The sequence below is a fragment of the Pristiophorus japonicus genome, chromosome 21 (genome assembly GCF_044704955.1).
Source record: "Pristiophorus japonicus isolate sPriJap1 chromosome 21, sPriJap1.hap1, whole genome shotgun sequence".
Lineage (NCBI taxonomy): Eukaryota > Metazoa > Chordata > Chondrichthyes > Pristiophoridae > Pristiophorus > Pristiophorus japonicus.
In genome coordinates, this window is record NC_091997.1 from 75,061,841 (window position 1) to 75,079,379 (window position 17,539).

Consider the following 17,539-nt stretch of genomic DNA (forward strand, 5'->3'; position numbering starts at 1 on the left):
CCCACTATGCGCAATCTCTCCTCATAGGATAATCCCCCCATCCCAGGAATCAGTCTGGTGAACCTTCGTTGCATTCCCTCAATGGCAAGTATATCCTTCTATCGATAAGGAGACCAGAATTGTACACAATACTGCAGGTGCGGTCTTACCAGGGCCCTATACAGTTGCAACAAGACACCAGTGAGCTGCCTGCGTGGAACCTCATAGACAACACGCATCCACATGGTCGTGGGGGCATTGGTCACTGACCCTCTACCCCCACACCACCTCGCCCCCACCCTCCCGATTCTGTGGGGTCAGCCTCATTGACATAATGTGGGCCGAACGCCCCGCCCAGATTAGACTTGGGAGTGGGGGCTCGATTTGTGTGGAGGGAAAGGTGGTGGGAATTTGCACTCCAGGGGCGATGAGTAGGTTTAAGGACACAGGGGCAGGTAACTGCGTATGGGGATAAAAATGCTGGTTATATTTTGAATGCATAATGCAGCAATTTGTAACGGCCGGGTAACAAGATTCCCTGGCCAAACGCACTGGTTGGCATCGTAGGTATGGAGGCAGGAAGCCGAGTTTCTGTCCAGGTGACAGAGTGGCGCAACCCTCTAACGCCCAGGTTGGCGGCTGCTAAAGCAACGGTGGTGCAGAATGAAGTCATAGGGCTAGAGTTTCCCTAACCTGATTTTTCTGGCGCCCTCGCCCAAGGTGTGGCGTTTTTGTCTGCCTCCAAGAGCGCCGACAAAAGACGGTGGTATTCTGGCCGCTCTCCAGCCACTCCTCGGTCGTGGCGCAGCGTGGCCCAATGGATTGGGGGCGGAGCCAGGTCCCGGCGCTGAAAACACTGCCGGGACCTCTGCACATGTGCAGTAGCTCCTGGCAGGCCGAATCTGTGAGTGCGCGCTGCAGGCTGTGTGGGAGGGGCCCGAAGCACGCCGTCCCGAGCCCTGGCCGAATGGGCTCCCTCATCGGCGGCCCGCTGCATTCCCTAAGGTAGGACTTCTATTTTTTATTTGTTATTTACTGATTGATTTTGGTGCTTTAGGTGCAGGGTTCCTTCTATTTTATTTGTTAATTAATTGCTTATTACTTTTTGTGCTTTGTTTGGTGCTTGGTGGAGCTTTAAATGTAGTTACTCGCGCCGATTCCTTAACTCTGGGTAAGGTTTGTCTGTGCGGACAGAAGTGGCCACATACGCTGGCCTAAGTTAGTTTGGAGCAACTATTTGCTGGCCAAACGCCTAAAACAGGGGTAAGTGGCTGGGAACGCCCCCTTTTGAAAAAAAAAACGGAACTAAAAAAAAACCTAACTAACTCACTTACACTGGCGCAAATTAAATGGCCAGAATTGCAACTAAAAAGCTAGTCCAGAAAAATCAGGTTGCTCCAAAAAAAAATGAGCAACTCCTGGGGTAATTTGGGCCCATAGTGAGGAGGGGGCCTCACTAGGCATTCTCGCATGGAACTGCCTGCAGCATGCCTGGAGGGTGATGGAGCCAGTGCTGGACCTCTGGTGCATTTTAGCTGCAGGTGTCCCTGCAGGAGATGGAACGGTTCTGCACCTGGCTTACCGACAGACTGTTGAGCCAGTTCCACATGGGCCATGCAGGTTTGACGTGCCTTTGCTCTTCAAATAAGGGTAGGAGGCAGCCAGGAGGATATGGGCTGTCCTCCTTGTGGCCTGACCAGCTTGGGTCTCTTCCATTGTACCATCTCTTCCTCCACAAACAAATATAAGTATCGGTGGAGTCCCACTGGGAAACACATTGTGCTGATGTCCCACTCCACGGGACTTGAACACATAAATCTAGGCCGAGGCAGCGCCCGCACTGTGGGAGGTGCCGTCTTTCGGATGAGAAGTTAAACTGAGGGCCCCATCTGCTCTCTCACCGTCTGATGGATGTAAAAGATCCCACGGCACTAATTCGAAGATCGAAACGTATAAGATCATGAGAGGGCTTGACAAGATTGATGCAGAGCGGTTGTTTCCACTGATAGGGGAGACTAGAACTAGGGGCCACCCATTTAAAACTGAGATGAGGCGTAATTTCTTCTCTCAGAGGGCTGTACATCTGTGGACTTCGCTGCCTTGGAGAGCTGTGGAAGCTGGGACATTGTATAAATTTAAGACAGAGATAGACAGATTCTTAACAGATAAGGGAATAAGGGGTTATGGTGAGCGAGTAGGGAAGTAGACCTGAGTCCATGATTGGATCGGCCATGATTGTATTAAATGGTGGAGCAGGCGCGAGGGGCCTACTCCTGCTTCTATTTCTTATGTCCTTATGGTCTTAGAGTGAAATAGTCAATGATTACAGTTACACTATCAATAATCTCGGTCGTGTTACTTTAAAAAAAATCGCACTAATATTTATCCGCAATAAATACCCCCCTCCCCCAAATCACTAACAGCGTAATCTAAAAACCTGACAAGTAACAGATTACTTATTAAAATTATAATGTTCTGAGGTTTCAATTATATTGTCAAATTTACATTGCTTCCTCCTGCTCTCAAAGGAGTGTTTCGCTGATTAGGTCACAGGCTGTCTTTCAGTCATAGTCCTTCCATTATCTGCTCCACTCATTACTTCATTCAGACAACAGAAATGAAAAGAGCAACATAATTTTGGCAATTAAAAAATGAAAGGTCTAGATTCAAGATTGCGAACTTTTGAACGCTGCCTGAATTGAAAAGAAGATGTTTGGTTAGGGAATTCAAAAGTTTGCGAAATTACAGTTCAGCAGTTATAAAAGCTTCTCAGTAATTGACCACTTAAAATCGATATTACAATCATAGTAATAATTTGCATTTTTGTCAGTTCTCTTCACCGCTACATGAATTGTTTTGTAGCCTGCACTCAGTGTTTGGGATTGCCCTGGTTGTTGTGTATGGTAGTGTATGTATGTGTGTATGTGTCGCTCAGCCCAACATCCCCAGCATCGAAGCATCGACCACGCTCGATCAGCTCCGTTGGGCGGGCCACATCGTCCGCATGCCCGATACTAGACTCCCAAAACAAGCGCTCTACTCCGAGCCCCAGGTGGGCAGAGGAAACGCTTCAAGGACACCCTCAAAGCCTCCTTGATAAAGTGCAACATCCCCACCGACACCTGGGAGTCCCTGGCAAGATCCCTCGATGTACGAAAATAATTCAGGAAGGCGCCGAACACCTCGAGTCTCTTCGTCGGGAGCACGCGGAGACCAAGCACAAACAGCGGAAGGAGCGCACGGCAACCCAAGCACTTCATCCAACGTACTTCCAACCACCGTCTGCCCAACCTGTGACAGAGACTGTGGTTCCCGCATCGGACTTATCAGTCATCTGGGAACTCGTTTGGAAGCAAGTCATCCTCGACTCCGAGGGACAGCCGAAGAGCTATGGTAGTGTACACCCAATATCCTATGACGATCTTGAAAATATCAACATTCAAAATCGCCAATAAGATCATCGGCGAGAATTCATATTTTTTTCCTCGGTTTGAAATTTTTTCCCACCTCTTGTTGGGGTTTGGTATCATTGGCGCCAGCAACACTGTGCTACATCATCAAAGGGCCTATCTTCATGAGACAGCAAATGTTGGCAGTCTACCACACTTTATGGACCATCACAACCGTGCCTCAGTGATGGTCAATTGTGTTAACCAACCATTTTCCGAGGCCTCATCTGCTCTCTCAAATGGACGTTAAAGATCGTATGGCACTATTTCAAAGAAGAGCAGGGGAGTTCTCCCAGGTGTCCTGGCCAATATTTAATCCTCAATCATAGAATCACAGAACGGTTCCAGCACAGAAGGAAGCCATTCGGCCCGTCGAGCCTGTGCCGGCTCTCTGCAAGAGCACCTCAGCTAGTCCCACTCCCCTGCCCTTTCCCCGTAGCCCTGCAAATCTTTTTCTTTCAGGTACTTATCCAATTCACTTTTGAGAGCCACGATTGAGTCTGCCTCCACTACCCTTTCAGGCAGTGCATTCCAGATCCTAACCACTCGCTGCTTAAAGAAGTTGTTTCCTCATGTCGCATTGGTTCTTCAGCCAATCACCTTAAATCTGTACCCTCTGGTTCTCGGCCCATCCGCCATTGGGAACAATTTCTCGCTATCCATTCTGTCTGGACCTCTCGTGATTTTGAATGCCTCGATCAAATCTCCTCTCGGCCTTCTCTGCTCCAGCGCGAACAACCCCAGCTTCTCCAGTCTATCCACGTAACATCGCTAAACAGGTTATCAGGTCATTATCACATTGCTGTTTGTGGGAGCTTGCTGTGCGCAAATTGGCTGCCGCGTTTCCTACATTGACTACACTTCAAAAGTACTTAATTGGCTGTCAAGGGCTTTGGGACATCCTGAGGTCATGAAAGGCACTATATAAATGCAAATCTTTCTTTTTTCTTTATGACAATCAGTTAGTTCAGCTCAGACCTTCCTGCCTATGAGGTTCAGTGTCACACCAGCTGGTACTTACTAAATTTGTGAATTCACACTTTACAGAGAGAACACAGTGTAATGTTCTAGATCTACTGAATGAAAATAGCATTCCACTATTAGCGGCACAGCATCTTAAGAGTCAGGTATATTTCCGCTCATTGTTCGAGGTATCCTGCTGGAAATAAGGGGGCGAGACCAAGAAAGCCAATGGAAGAAAAAGGAGAGTGTACCTCACAAATAGGATAAAAAAAGGAGATATACCTATCCTGTCGAGTCTGTCGAGAGCCACTGTCTCGAAGGCACGCCTCATCATTGGGTATTCCTCCAGCACTTCATTGAAGTGGTCCACAGAGAGGGAGTACAGCCTGCAGTACGTGTCGGCTCGCACACTCGCTGTTCGACGGCCACGGGTCAGCAAGCAAATTTCTACCGAGAGGGAAAGAAAGTGAAATGGATTAACGTGGTCATTTACTTCACACGCTCGTTTCACAAACCCACAAGGCATTGCCCAAATCCGAATGCTTCCAAATTGGGCCAAAACCCCATTGGCTGAATAGGATGCTTTCTTGATGAAGTGCAACATCCCCACCAACACCCGGGAGCCCCTAGCCAAAGACCGCGCTAAGTGGAGGAAGTGCATCCGGGAGGGCGCTGAGCACCTCGAGTCTCGTGGCCAAGAGCGTGCAGAAAACAAGCGCAGGCAGCGGAAGGAGCATGCGACAAACCAGTCCCACCCACCCTTTCCCTCAACCACTTTCTGTCCCACCTGGGACAGGGACTGTAATTCCCGTATTGGACTGTACAGTCACCCGAGAACTCACTTTTAGAGTGGAAGCAAGTCTTTCTCAATTTTGAGGGACTGCCTATGATGATGATGATGTTATGTTAATGTTAATGTGAAGCACCTTCACTGTGTACTGACATTGCTGTGGCTCAGTGGGTAGCACACTCGCCTTTGACTCAGAAGGTTATGAGTTCAAGTCCCACTCCAGGGATATGAGCACAAAAATCACAGCTGACACTCCCAGTGCAGTGCTGAGAGAGTGCTGCACTGTCAGAGGTGTTGCCTTTTGGATGAGACATTAAACCGAGGCCCTGTCTGGGGTCTCAGGTGGATGTAAAAGATCCCATGGTACTATTTCGAAGAAGAGCAGTGGAGTTATTTCTGGTGTCCTGGCCAATATTTATCCCTCAATCAACATAACAAAAACAGATTATCTGGTTATTATCACATTGCTGATTGTGGGAGCTTGCTGTGTGCAATATGGCTGCCACATTTCCCACATTACAACAGTGACTACACTCTAAAAGTACTTCATTGGCTGTAAAGTGCTTTGACATGTCTGGTGGTCGTGAAAGGCGCTATATAAATCTTTCTTTAAATCGCGAATTGAAGTAGAATGCCTGGAAAGTGGGTTTCCGATTCTGCTTCTCTACAGACTCACACAGGCCTTCACCCCCGATTTAGGATTAGTACATAGAAAATAGAAAATCGGTGCAGGAGTAGGCCATTGGGCCCAGAGTGGTTTCAGCTTTGCCCCAGTATATAATATGTGGAGTGCAAATATGCCATTACTTTAAAATCAAGGCTGGAATGAGAAGCGATTTCCGTACCAGTTGTAAAAAACACTGTGAAATGTGAGAGAGCAATAAGCTGTAAGTCACCAAGGACACAAAGCTTTAGAAAAATGCTCCCACTGACAACTTTGTTCACCACAAAGCAATCATCAGTGGGTTTGCAGCGCAGTAATACAGATTAGATAGAATGCCATATGACAGATAGCAAAAACCAAACCCCCTCGGTTCAAACTCTTCTTAACTCAAGTGCTTTACAATAACATTTGCCTGGGGCTCTGGATGATTTGGGCCAGTGCATATAGCACAATAGATTCCACAAATATTACCCATTTATGATTCGGATTCAGATAAAGGGATTCCAATCTCCCAGCCCATTTTCTATTCATGCAAACCATATAGGATCTCACTGAATAAACAACTTCATATCCAATCACATTGTACAGAATCCCAAGATACCTAAACTATTTCTTACTCATTGCCAATATAAAGAATGTCTATGGACCAAACCATAGACTAAACCACATCCTATTCACTCGCTCTTTTTTACAGGAAAATAATTTCCTCTTCACCAATTTCTTCTTCATTCTCATTGCATCGATTCTAATGCCTCCTAATTATCCATTGTTAATACTAAGCACACGTTAAATCAACCCAACACCACAGCTCACCTTGGGAAGCACACGTAGAAATGTAATCGCTTTTATCTGAATAACTCTTCTATTTTCTGTTTATTTGCTGACTAAATGATTAAATAAATTTAACCACTGGTCATTTTAATTCAGGTACAAAAGAGATTTACGAGAATTATTCCAGGGATGAGGGACTTCAGTTACATGGGTAGACTGGAGAAGCTGAAATTGTTCTCTTTGGAGCAGAGAAGGTTGAGAGGAGATTTGATCGAGGTGTTCAAAATCATGAGGGGTCTGGACAGAGAGAGATAGAGAGAAACTGTTCCCATTGGTGGAAGGGTCGAGAACCAGAGGACACAGATTTAAGGTGATTGGCAAAAGGACTAAAGACGACATAAGAAAAAACTTCTTTACGCAGCGAGTGGTTAGGATCTGGAATGCGCTGCCTGAGAGGGTGTGGAGGCAGACTCAATCGCGGCTTTCAAAAGGGAATTGGATCAGTATCCGAAGGAAAATAAATTGTAGAGCTACGGGGAAAGGGCGGGGGAGTGGGACTAGCCGAGAGGCAGCACGGGCTCGATGGGCCGAATAGCCTTCTTCCGTGCTGCAACCATTCTATGATTCTATTCACGCTTTAAGAACATAAGAAACAGAAGAATTAGGAGCAGGAGTAGGACATTCGGCCCCTTGAACTTGCTCCGCCATTGAATAAGATCATGGCTGATCTTCTACCTCAACTCCACATTCCTGCACTGTCCTCATATCCCTTGATTCCCTCAATATCCAAAAATCTATTGATCTCTGTCTTGAATATATTCAACGACTGAGCCTCCCCAGCCCTCTGGGGCAGAGAATTCCAAAGATTCACCACCCTCTGTGTGAAGAAATTTCTCCTCATCTCAATCCTAAATGGCCGACATCTTATTCTGAGATTGTGACCCCTGGTTTGTCGGATGTATAGGACTCCTGCTTTAAACAACAATATTTTGACAATCCCGGTCATATATTTACTGGGACTTAACTGCATTGTATTAGTCTCCCCTGTAAGCATTATTGCAGAATAAGATTTAGTGCCGTTAATAAATGCCACCCATGGTGCGTTTATAATGCATTGGTTTTCAGACCAGCATTTTAACTGGATTGGATAGTTTGAACCAACTTAAATGAAGCCAATCATCTCTTAATATTGTGCTTATTGCATGTCCATTACTTCTCTCCCCCACGTGTCAACGCAAGAGGTAGAACTCGGCAAAAGCAACCAGAAAAGTGCAAGTGCTACTTGAGACAAATTAATTCTCCCACGTCCGAAACAGCAGAGGGCTGAAATAAATCTTTCATTTTTTCATCAGCAGAAATAAAACCACTCTTGTGTAGAGCACCAACCAGGCTGAGAGGTGCTGGGATTTATCTGAGTGTTGATGGCTACGCACTAGTGACGGGCAACTTTAGGATTCAGACTCTGTTACTGAGAAAGAAAGATGTGATGCGTTTATTTAGCCCCTTTTGTGCCCTCAGGATGCCCCAAGGAGCTTCACAGCCATTTGGTCCCAGTATTTATGGGGAGTGTGCGGGGGAACACTGCAAGGCCGAGGACACGGAGGTCCCCAATTTCCCAATCCTCATCCTTGTTTTCTAAAGCCTTGCCCCTCCCTATCTCTGAAACCTCCTTTACCCCTTCAACACTCCGAGATCTCTGCGCTCCTCCAATCCTGTCCTGTTGCGTATCCACCATTTTAATCGCTCCACCATTGGCGGCCATGCCTTCAGCTGCCTCAGCTCTAAGCTCCAGAATTCCCTCCGTAAACATCTCCTCCTCTCTACCTCTCCCCCACAAAAAAAACAAAAATAACAAAATATATAAAAAAAGAGGGCAGTTAAAAGTGTCTGGAGTGTCTCCCAGATCGGGGGGCACTTGATCTAATGTTTATTTTGTTCCCCCCCCCAAAAGAGTTGTAGAGCTGTTCTAGTCTGGAGGAGTCCGTGTTCCATGTTTTTATTAAATGCACGAGGTTGCAGCCCCTGTTCCATTATTTGAAGGGGCTGCTCCTCAAATTCTGGTTGCACTTCAGTCCCACGCTCCCGATCTTTGGGCACCCTGTGCGGAGGGGAGCGGGCAGGTCGGAAGGCCTCCTCGTAGGACTGCTCCTGGGCACTGCCAAGGGTGCCATCAGCCGATCCAGGCAGCGGACGGTCGAGGGGGTCATTCAGCCCGACTGCCTGCCTCTCTTCCACGGTTACATCCAAGCCAGGGTGTCCCTGGAGATGGAGCACGTGGTGTCCACTGGTATGCTCGCGGCCTTCCGCGAGAGGTGGGCGCCGGAGGGACTGGAGTGCATCATCACCCCCGGCAACCAAATTTTCATTTGATTACTATTGTTTAAAGTTTAATTTGTTTTAATTTGCTGGTTTTAGTGACCCCCCCTCCCACTTTTTAGCCAGGGGGCACTTGTATAATTTGTGTTTCAGTGCCCTAAAAGAAAACAAGGGAGCACTTATTTGAAAATGTTTGGAGTGTTTCCCCCTCCCCCCCCCCCCCAACTTTAATCAGGGGGCACTTGATTTAATGATTTAATTGTTCACAACAAAATAGTTGTAGAGCTGTTGAATTGTGAGTGGCTTAGCCAGTCACGTGATGTTCACAAGACTCAATAAAACCCCAGCCAGTTGGGTTCGGGGAATCCACGATGAGGCAGGTGGTTGTGAACCCGGTGGATGAACTGGTAATGTGTAGTGTGACTGTTAAACCTTTGCTAATAAATCAACTCGTTCTTAATAGCAATGTGTTGCTATGAATTCTTAAGTACAGAACCCATGAAATAAATACATTACACCTACCTCTTCTAATATCTCCTTCTGTGGCTCGATGTCAAATTTTGTTTGCTAACGCTTCTGTGAAGCTCCTTGGGACGTTTCACTACTTTAAAGGTGCTATAAAAATGCACGTTATTGTTACAGGTACAATGTCCGAAATCCAGAATCCTCAGGATTGAGTCCGTTCTGGTTTTTGAGTTTTTCCCGGATTTCAGACAAGAAAATCTGAAATCCGGAATCCTCGATTGAATACGTGCCGGGTTTTGAGGGGCGAGGTCCAAAATCCGGCAAAACCTGAAATCCGGCCACGGATTTAGTCGAGGATTGCAGATTTCAGACTTGATTTTTTTTTTGTTTGAAATCCAGAATCCTCGACCGAATCCGTGCCGGATTTTGGGTTTTGCCTCAAAAATGTCCGAGTTTCGGACAATTCCGGTTTTCGGAGTTCCGGATTCGTGACGTTGCACCCGCATTGGCCTGCCCAAGGACCTCATGAGAAATCTTTCTTCCGTTCCCCACTTGGGGCTCCGGCCAAGTTCACACTCTGTTATTTATCCAACAAATCCATTAAGCGGACGGAAGTTCTTCACCAGACACAGTTTCAGTCCAACTCCTGTGACGACAGGCGCAAACCTATTTAAATGTAATACCCTGCTGCTGTACACGTGATTACTTTTCCCTGAAAATCTCTCAGTTTGAGAACATGTTCAAACAAAGTTGCAGCTGTTGCAGTGATTATAATTCACCGACAGCAATAAAAGCTGACTCTTTTTACTACTGTTAATTAGACTGACGCAGATGACTTCCACTTTTCTCGAAGAAAGCAGTGAGCGCATCTTCAGAAACAGGGTGAGCTGGGATAGCTAATGGCTTGTGAACAGCAGTGCGGCTGGATGAAGGGTTTAAGTATCCCCAGAGAAGGATTTAAGCAAGCAAGTGAAGGATACATGAAGGGGAGTAGGAGAGGAATAAACCATGGAGAAGGGAAAGTTAGGGCTGTAAGATCGAAGGAGGGAATGGCTGTATTATAAGTCCAATCTTTCTTCCATTTCTCACTTGGGGCTCCCACTTGAGTACAACAACAACAACTTGTATTTATATAGCGCCTTTAACATAGTGAAACATCCCAAGGCGCTTCACAGGAGTATTATGAGACGACAAATTTGACACCGAGCCTTATAAAGAGAAATTAGGGCAGGTGCTTGGTCAAAGAGGTAGGTTTTAAGGAGTGCCTTGAAGGAGGAAAGAGAGGTAGAGAGGTAGAGAGGTGGAGAGGTTTAGGGAGGGAGTTCCAGAGCTTGGGGCCCAGGCAACAGAAGGCACGGCCACCAACGGTTGAGCGATTATAATCAGGGATGCTCAAGAGGGCAGAATTAGAGGAGCGCAGACATCTCGGGGGGTTATGGGGCTGGAGGAGATTGCAGAGATAGGGAGGGGCGAGGGCCACGGAGGGATTTGAAAACAAGGATGAGAATTTTGAAATCGAAGGTGTTGCTTAACCGGGAGCCAATGTAGGTCGGCGAGCACAGGGGTGATGGGTGAGCGGGACGTGGAACGAGTTAGGACACGGACAGCCGAGTTTTTGATCACCTCTAGTTTACGTAGAAGAAGGAGAACCAATGCAGGACCAAAGCAGGGAGAAGGGAAAGACATTAATGTCGGTGAAGGGGAGGGCAACACTAGAATTAAAATATGCAGAAGGAAGGTAGGACTGTAGGTACACAAAAAGAAAGGAAGAATCGCCTTTCTATAGCACCTTTCACGATCACCGGACATCTCAAAGCACTTTACAGCCAATGAAGTACTTTTTGGAGTGCAGTCGCTGTTGTAATGTAGGAAACGCGGCAGCCAATTTGCACACAGCAAGCTCCCACAAACAGCAATGTGATAATGACCAGATAGTCTGTTTTAGCGATGTTGATTGAGGGATAAATATTGGCCCCAGGACACCGGGGATAAATTCCTTGCTCTTCTTTGAAGTAATGCCATGGGATCTTTTACGCCCACCTGAGAAACCAAGGCCCCGTCTGCTCTAACGTCTCATCCGAAGGACGGCACCTCCAACAGTGCAGCACTCCCTCAGCACTGCACTGGGGGTGGCAGCAGAGATTTATGTGCTCAAGTCCCAGGAGTGGGACTCGAACCCATAACCTTCTGACTCAGAGGCGAGAGTGCTCCCCAATGAGCCTCGACGACACAAGCTGAAGAGAGGCTGAGAACAGACCGTTTCAGTCAATGATCTGTTAGGGAATGTTGGATTGGAGTAACAAAAATGAAACAGCAAATGTATTCTGAGTCAGAAGGTTGTGGGTTCAAGTCCCACTCCAGGGACTTGAGCACATAAATCTAGGCTGACACTCCCAGCGCAGTGCTGAGGGAGCGCTGCACTGTCGGAGGTGCCGTCTTACAGATGAGATGTTAAACCGAGGCTCCGCCTGCTCTCTCAGGTGGATGTAAAAGATCCCGTGGCACTATTTCAAGAAGAGCAGGGGGAATTATCCCCTGGTGTCCCGGTTAATATTTATCCCTCAATCAACACGACAAAAACAGATTATCTGGTCATTATCACATTATTGTTTGTGGGAGCTTGCTGTGCTCAAATTTTCTGCCACGTTTCCCACACTACAACAGTGACTACGCTCCAAAAGTACTCCATTGGCTGTAAAGCGCTTTGAAACGTCCGGTGGTTGTAAAAGGCGCTACATAAATGTAAATCTTTTCTTTTATTCTGGGGTTCATGACCTTTTCTCGTTCCACCACTTCGATGACCACCTCACCTCCGAAGTAGGAACCATCTGAGAGTTTGGTCTCCTTGTTGCCTTTGGTAAGGATGCTGACGAGTCCATGCTGAATGAAGTACATCTTCTTCCCGATCGTTCCCTCGCGGATAATGTAATCCCCGGGCTGGAAGACCTCGAAGAGCAGCTTAGTCAGCATGGATGTGACAAAGTTGGGATCTGCATTCGCAAAGAGGGGCATGGATGCCACCAGCTTCCTGCAGTTAAAGTTTATGATTTCCTGCAACGGCGAAAAAAGGAGGAAGAAAAAACAGAATTAACAGAATGCTTCTGCACGCAGCTTACATAAGAACATAAGAAATAGGAGCAGGAGTCGGCCATACAGCCTCTCGAGCCCGCTCCACCCTTCAATAAGATCATGGCTGATCTGATCTCAGCCTTAGCTCCACTTCCCTGCCCGCTCCTCTTAGCCCTGGACTCCCCAGGAGCTTCCGGTAGTTTCTGGTTCGTTGGCAGGAGTCACTCCGTATACAAGGACACCCTCAAAGCCTCCCTGGTAAAGTGCGACATCACCACTGACACCTGGGAGACCCTGGCCGAAGACCGCCCGAGGCGGAGAAAGTGCATCCGGGAGGGCGTTGAGCTCTTCGAGTCTCAACGCCGCGAGCGCGAAGAGGTCAGGCGCAGGCAGCGGAAGGAGCGTGCGGCAAACCAGTCCCACCCCCCCCCTTCCCTCGACAAATGTCTGTCCCACCTGTAACAGGGTCTGTGGCTCTCGTATTGGACTGTTCAGCTATCAAATAAATCACTTTGGGAGTGGAAGCAAGTCTTCCTCGATTCCAAGAGACTGCCTATGATGATGATGATGAAAAACTCAGCTGCCAAGAATTATCATCAACATTAACCTCCATTGGTTTGCTCTTAATTGAATAATGGGACAGGTCACCTGCAGGTTATCAACGCGGCCCATAGACTGCGGGAGTTCATACTGAATCATCCCAGGTCACAAACTGGAACCATCCTAATGTTACTTTGGCTCTTGCACAAACCGTGGAGCTCAGAAATTCATTTGAGTGAATTCCTCCTCGGGAGTCACCAACACTTCTTAATCACCAATGACCAAAGAAAGCACAAAAAACCCCACAAAACCGGGCATAAAAAGAATAAAGTTAATTCTTTATGAGAGTTTGATTTCTAAGAGGGGGAGTCTGTAGAATGTCACTCGCTCTTCAAGCCTGCGAAAGGTTTCATCTCTCTACAATCAAAATCACGAGGGGTCTAGATAAAGTAGTCAGAGAGAAACTGTTCCCATTGTAGGAACGGTCGAGAACCAGAGGTTGCAGATTTAAGGCGATTGGCAGAAGAACCAAAGGTATCAGGAGGAAAAACTTTTTAACGCAGCAAGTGGTTAGGATCTGGAGTGCACTGAAAGGGCGGTGGAGGCAGACTCAATCATGGCTCTCAAAAGGAGAACTGGATAAATAACTGAAGGATAAAAAGTTTGTCGGGCTACAGGAAAAGGGCGCGGGAGTGGGACTGGCTGAGGTGCTCTTGCAGAGAGCCGGCACGGGCTCGACGGGCCGAATGGCCTCCTTCTGTGCTGTAACCGTTCAATTCTATGATTCTATAAGGGTCAGAGAAACATAGAAACATAGAAAATAGGTGCAGGAGTAGGTCATTCGGCCCTTCGAGCCTGCACCAGCATTCAATAAGATCATGGCTGATCATTCCTTCAGTACCCCTCTCCTGCTTCCTCTCCATACCCCTTGATCCCCCTAGCCATAAGGGCCATATCTAACTCCCTCTTGAATATATCCAATGAACTGGCATCAACAACTCTCTGCGGCAGGGAATTTCACAGGTTAACAACTCTCTGAGTGAAGAAGTCTCTCCTCATCTCAGTCCCAAAAGGCCCGCCCCTTATCCTAAGACTGTGTCCCCTGCTTCTGGAACTCCCCAACATCGGGAACACTTCTCCCGCATCTAACCTGTCCAGTCCCATCAGAATCCCGCACGTTTCTATGAGATCCCCTCTCATCCCTCCAAACTCCAGTGAATAAAAGGCCCAGTTGATCCAGTCTCTCCCCATATGTCAGTCCCGCCATCCCCGGAATCAGTCTGGTGAACCTTCGCTGCACTCCCTCAATAGCAAGCACGTCCTTCCTCAGAACAATTAAGTGAGTCACCGACTTCACCATTTTGATGCTAATTCGCTCAGCTTACTGCAAAAGGAAATTCTTTGGTCTGTTTTTCATTTCTGAGATGTGACAACTTCACTCGAGCAAGGTATTCTACTAATGAGCCCATCTGTGCAGTAATGATGTGCTATACTCTTGTGGCTGGTCAATGTAGGATCTGCTTGGGCCAAAAGCCACATGGATTGGAGTTACAACATACAGTGCAAGACGGAAACCAATAGTGTTAAGTAGCATTAGTGCCCTCATGTGACATTGCCCCCCAAAAGTCATCACCTAACCCCATTTATATTACAGGACTGTCTTTGGGGGCTGCATATGTTAGGTGGCATATGTACCTCTTGAGGCATAGAACACCACCACATGAGGTGATGTCTTTCCTTGCCCAGAACAAGCAAAGTGTGCCAACGGCAAAAGTAATAGTTGCTGCTGTCACCACTTTGAAAAGCCCTCAAGTTGTTCGTACATTTTCTTTTCAGTTATTCATTCTTGGGATGTGGGCGTCGCTGGCAAGGCTGGCATTTATTGCCCATCCCTAATTGCCCCTTGAGAAGATGGTGGTGAGCCGCCGTCTTGAACGGCTGCAGTCCACCGCAGCAGTTTTTTTGGATACAACAGAGTAGCCATTTCAGAGGGGTAGTTAAGAGTTCAACTGCATTGCTGTGGGTCTGGAGTCATGCAGAGGCCAGACCGGGTAAGGGCGACAGATTTCCTTCCTGGGTTTTTACGACAATCCGGTAGTTTCATGGTCACCATTACTGATACTAGATTTTTATTCCAGATTTATAAAATTAACTGAATTTAAATTCCCCAACGTGGTGGATGGAGGCCCACAGCCAATTTCCGAATGGTCCTTGAGAAACGTGAGTCCAAAGAAAAATACGTTCCTGAGCACATCTCCAATATAGTTCTTTCTAAAGCTCAGATCTGCTTTGCACCTTTTAACTTCCGCGTGCAAGATGTACCAAACTTACATCGTCGCCTGCAGATGATCACAAGCAATGCAATGGGGATCTGTTCGCAGTGTAATCCAAATCTATCAATGCCCTAGAAAGCGTGAATCATAAAGGTTTGGTCCCCAGTGTCTGCAAACATTACGGGATACCCAAGTCGGTGAAAGGATTTAAAAATTCAGAGCTAGCTCTTCAACTCACCTCACGGAGAGGCTCGCTCAGCTCCCCGAGAATGCTCTCCTCGTCAAACATCTTGCCCTGAAAGCGATGCTCGTAGTAGTCGTGGATTCGTTGGCGCATGTCAGCCGGCAGCTTGTGGAAGCACATGTACTGCTCCACTTGCTTGTACTGCAGGAAGAGGGAGGGAATCAAAAGGTGAGTTTTTGAATGCCGTGCGTATTTGATTAGATGCTGGTCCGAGGCGAACGGCACCTTTAATAAGAATATTCCAACATAAGAAATAGGCCCCTCGAGCCTGCTCCGCCATTTAATACGACCATGGCTGATCCGATCATGGACTCAGGTCCATTTCCCCGCCCGCTCCCCATAACCCCTTATTCCCTTATCGGTTAAGAAACTGTCTATCTGTTTTAAATGCATTCAATGTCCCGGCTTCCACAGCTCTCTGAGGCAGCGAATTCCACAGATTTACATCCCTTTGAGAGAAGAAATTCCTCCTCATCTCAGTTTTAAATGGCCGGCCCCTTATTTCTAAGATTATGCCCCCTAGTTCTAGTCTCCCCCATCAGTGGAAACATCCTCTCTGCATCCACCTTGTCAAGCAAGCCCCCTCATAATCGTATATGTTTCGATAAGATCACCTCTCATTCTTCTGAATTCCAAATGGCCTGTACTTTGTACCTGTGATGATGGTCATATTTGGAATGGCCGGACCAACAAGCCACCTTTGAGAAGATGGTGGTGAACCGCCTTCTTGAACCGCTGCAATACATTGTAGCAGTTTTTTTATTTGATATGACAGAGTGACCATTTCAGAGGGGCAGTTAAGAGTCAACCACATTGCTGTGGGCCTGGAGTCATGTATAGGCCAGACCGGGTAATAGTGGCAGATTTCCTTCCTGAAAGGACATGTGGAGAGAGAGAGAGAGAAAGAGAGAGAGAGACCCCAAACTGAGGACAGGGACCGGCAAGCCCTTCGGGCGGGGGTTGGAGGTAAGTTGGTGCTATGTATTTTTCAATTCTTTTAACGTGTTGGGAGCTGGCTGTATGCTTCACTTTGCAGCCTCAGCTCGCATTGTGTCTCTGGTTACCATGGCAGCCAGATCTCTTTGGCGCAGATCAAGACTCCACCCCTAAAACTAAAAGTTTGGGTTCGGCCACGCCGAAATGAAGAACTCCAACGGGGAAACTTAGAACATTTTTTTTTTGGCGTACTTAGGCCCCCAAAAAATCAGGCTTAACTCTTCAAGTTGCCAAAAAAAATGCTTTGGGGAAAATTGAGCCCATTATGAGGCACATTAGTCTCCATGACTTCTAGCAAAGCTGATACTCAATGGCGACGAACCCTCTGGAATGACTTGGCCTACATTTGCATTGCCGAAGCACTTGAGCCCAGTGCTGCGGAATTTGTCCCAGTTATACGGCAGGGCAGCATCCATAGTCGCAGAATAACAGACATAACTGCGCAGGGACAGAACCGGGCAGACACGCACACCTCACGTGCAAGCACACATTTTAAAGTCGCGATTTACAGCATTATTCTCTGATGGTGGTGGGAGAAACTCTTAGTTCAGAGGCATCACTGGACTGGCATGAGTGAGCTCAGTCTGCTCCTGACCTCTTTCTCCAGCACGTCCACAGCCTCCCAAGTGGCATGGCAGCAATGCTGTGAGGGAAATGATCCATTCAATAAGGAGTTGCCTACATAAACACAGTCACTGCACTCCAACTCATCACGCAAAGCACTTTGAGACACTTCCACCATACGGAAAGCCTCTATTCAAACGTTGCTTTTTTCTTTAAATAAGCCTCAGGTAATCCAGGGTAGAGATTAGTCAGTATTTAGTCACAGGTAAGAGCGAAAGTGTACCCCATGAGCACAAAGGTGCCAAATCATAAAATCATAGACTGATACAGCACAGAAGGCCACTCGGCCCATTGTGCCTGTGCCGGCTCTTTGAAAGAGCGATCCCATTAGCCCCAGTCCCCCCGCCCTTTCCCCATTAGCCCCAGTCCCCCCGCCCTTTCCCCATTAGCCCCAGT

The 17,539-nt window shown here is 47.3% G+C and overlaps 1 protein-coding gene across 1 annotated transcript in view; it reads right to left on the bottom strand.

Moving 5' to 3' along the window:
- LOC139233720 (potassium/sodium hyperpolarization-activated cyclic nucleotide-gated channel 3-like) overlaps positions 1–17,539 on the bottom strand; it is a 350,402-nt gene that overhangs the window by 61,229 nt on the left and 271,634 nt on the right. Inside the window, exons 5-7 of the mRNA XM_070864182.1 lie at positions 15,518–15,664; positions 12,208–12,448; positions 4,674–4,838 (exon numbers count right to left, since the gene is read on the bottom strand). Coding sequence (XP_070720283.1) covers positions 4,674–4,838; positions 12,208–12,448; positions 15,518–15,664 — 553 coding nt within the window. The remainder of the gene's footprint in view (positions 1–4,673; positions 4,839–12,207; positions 12,449–15,517; positions 15,665–17,539) is intronic.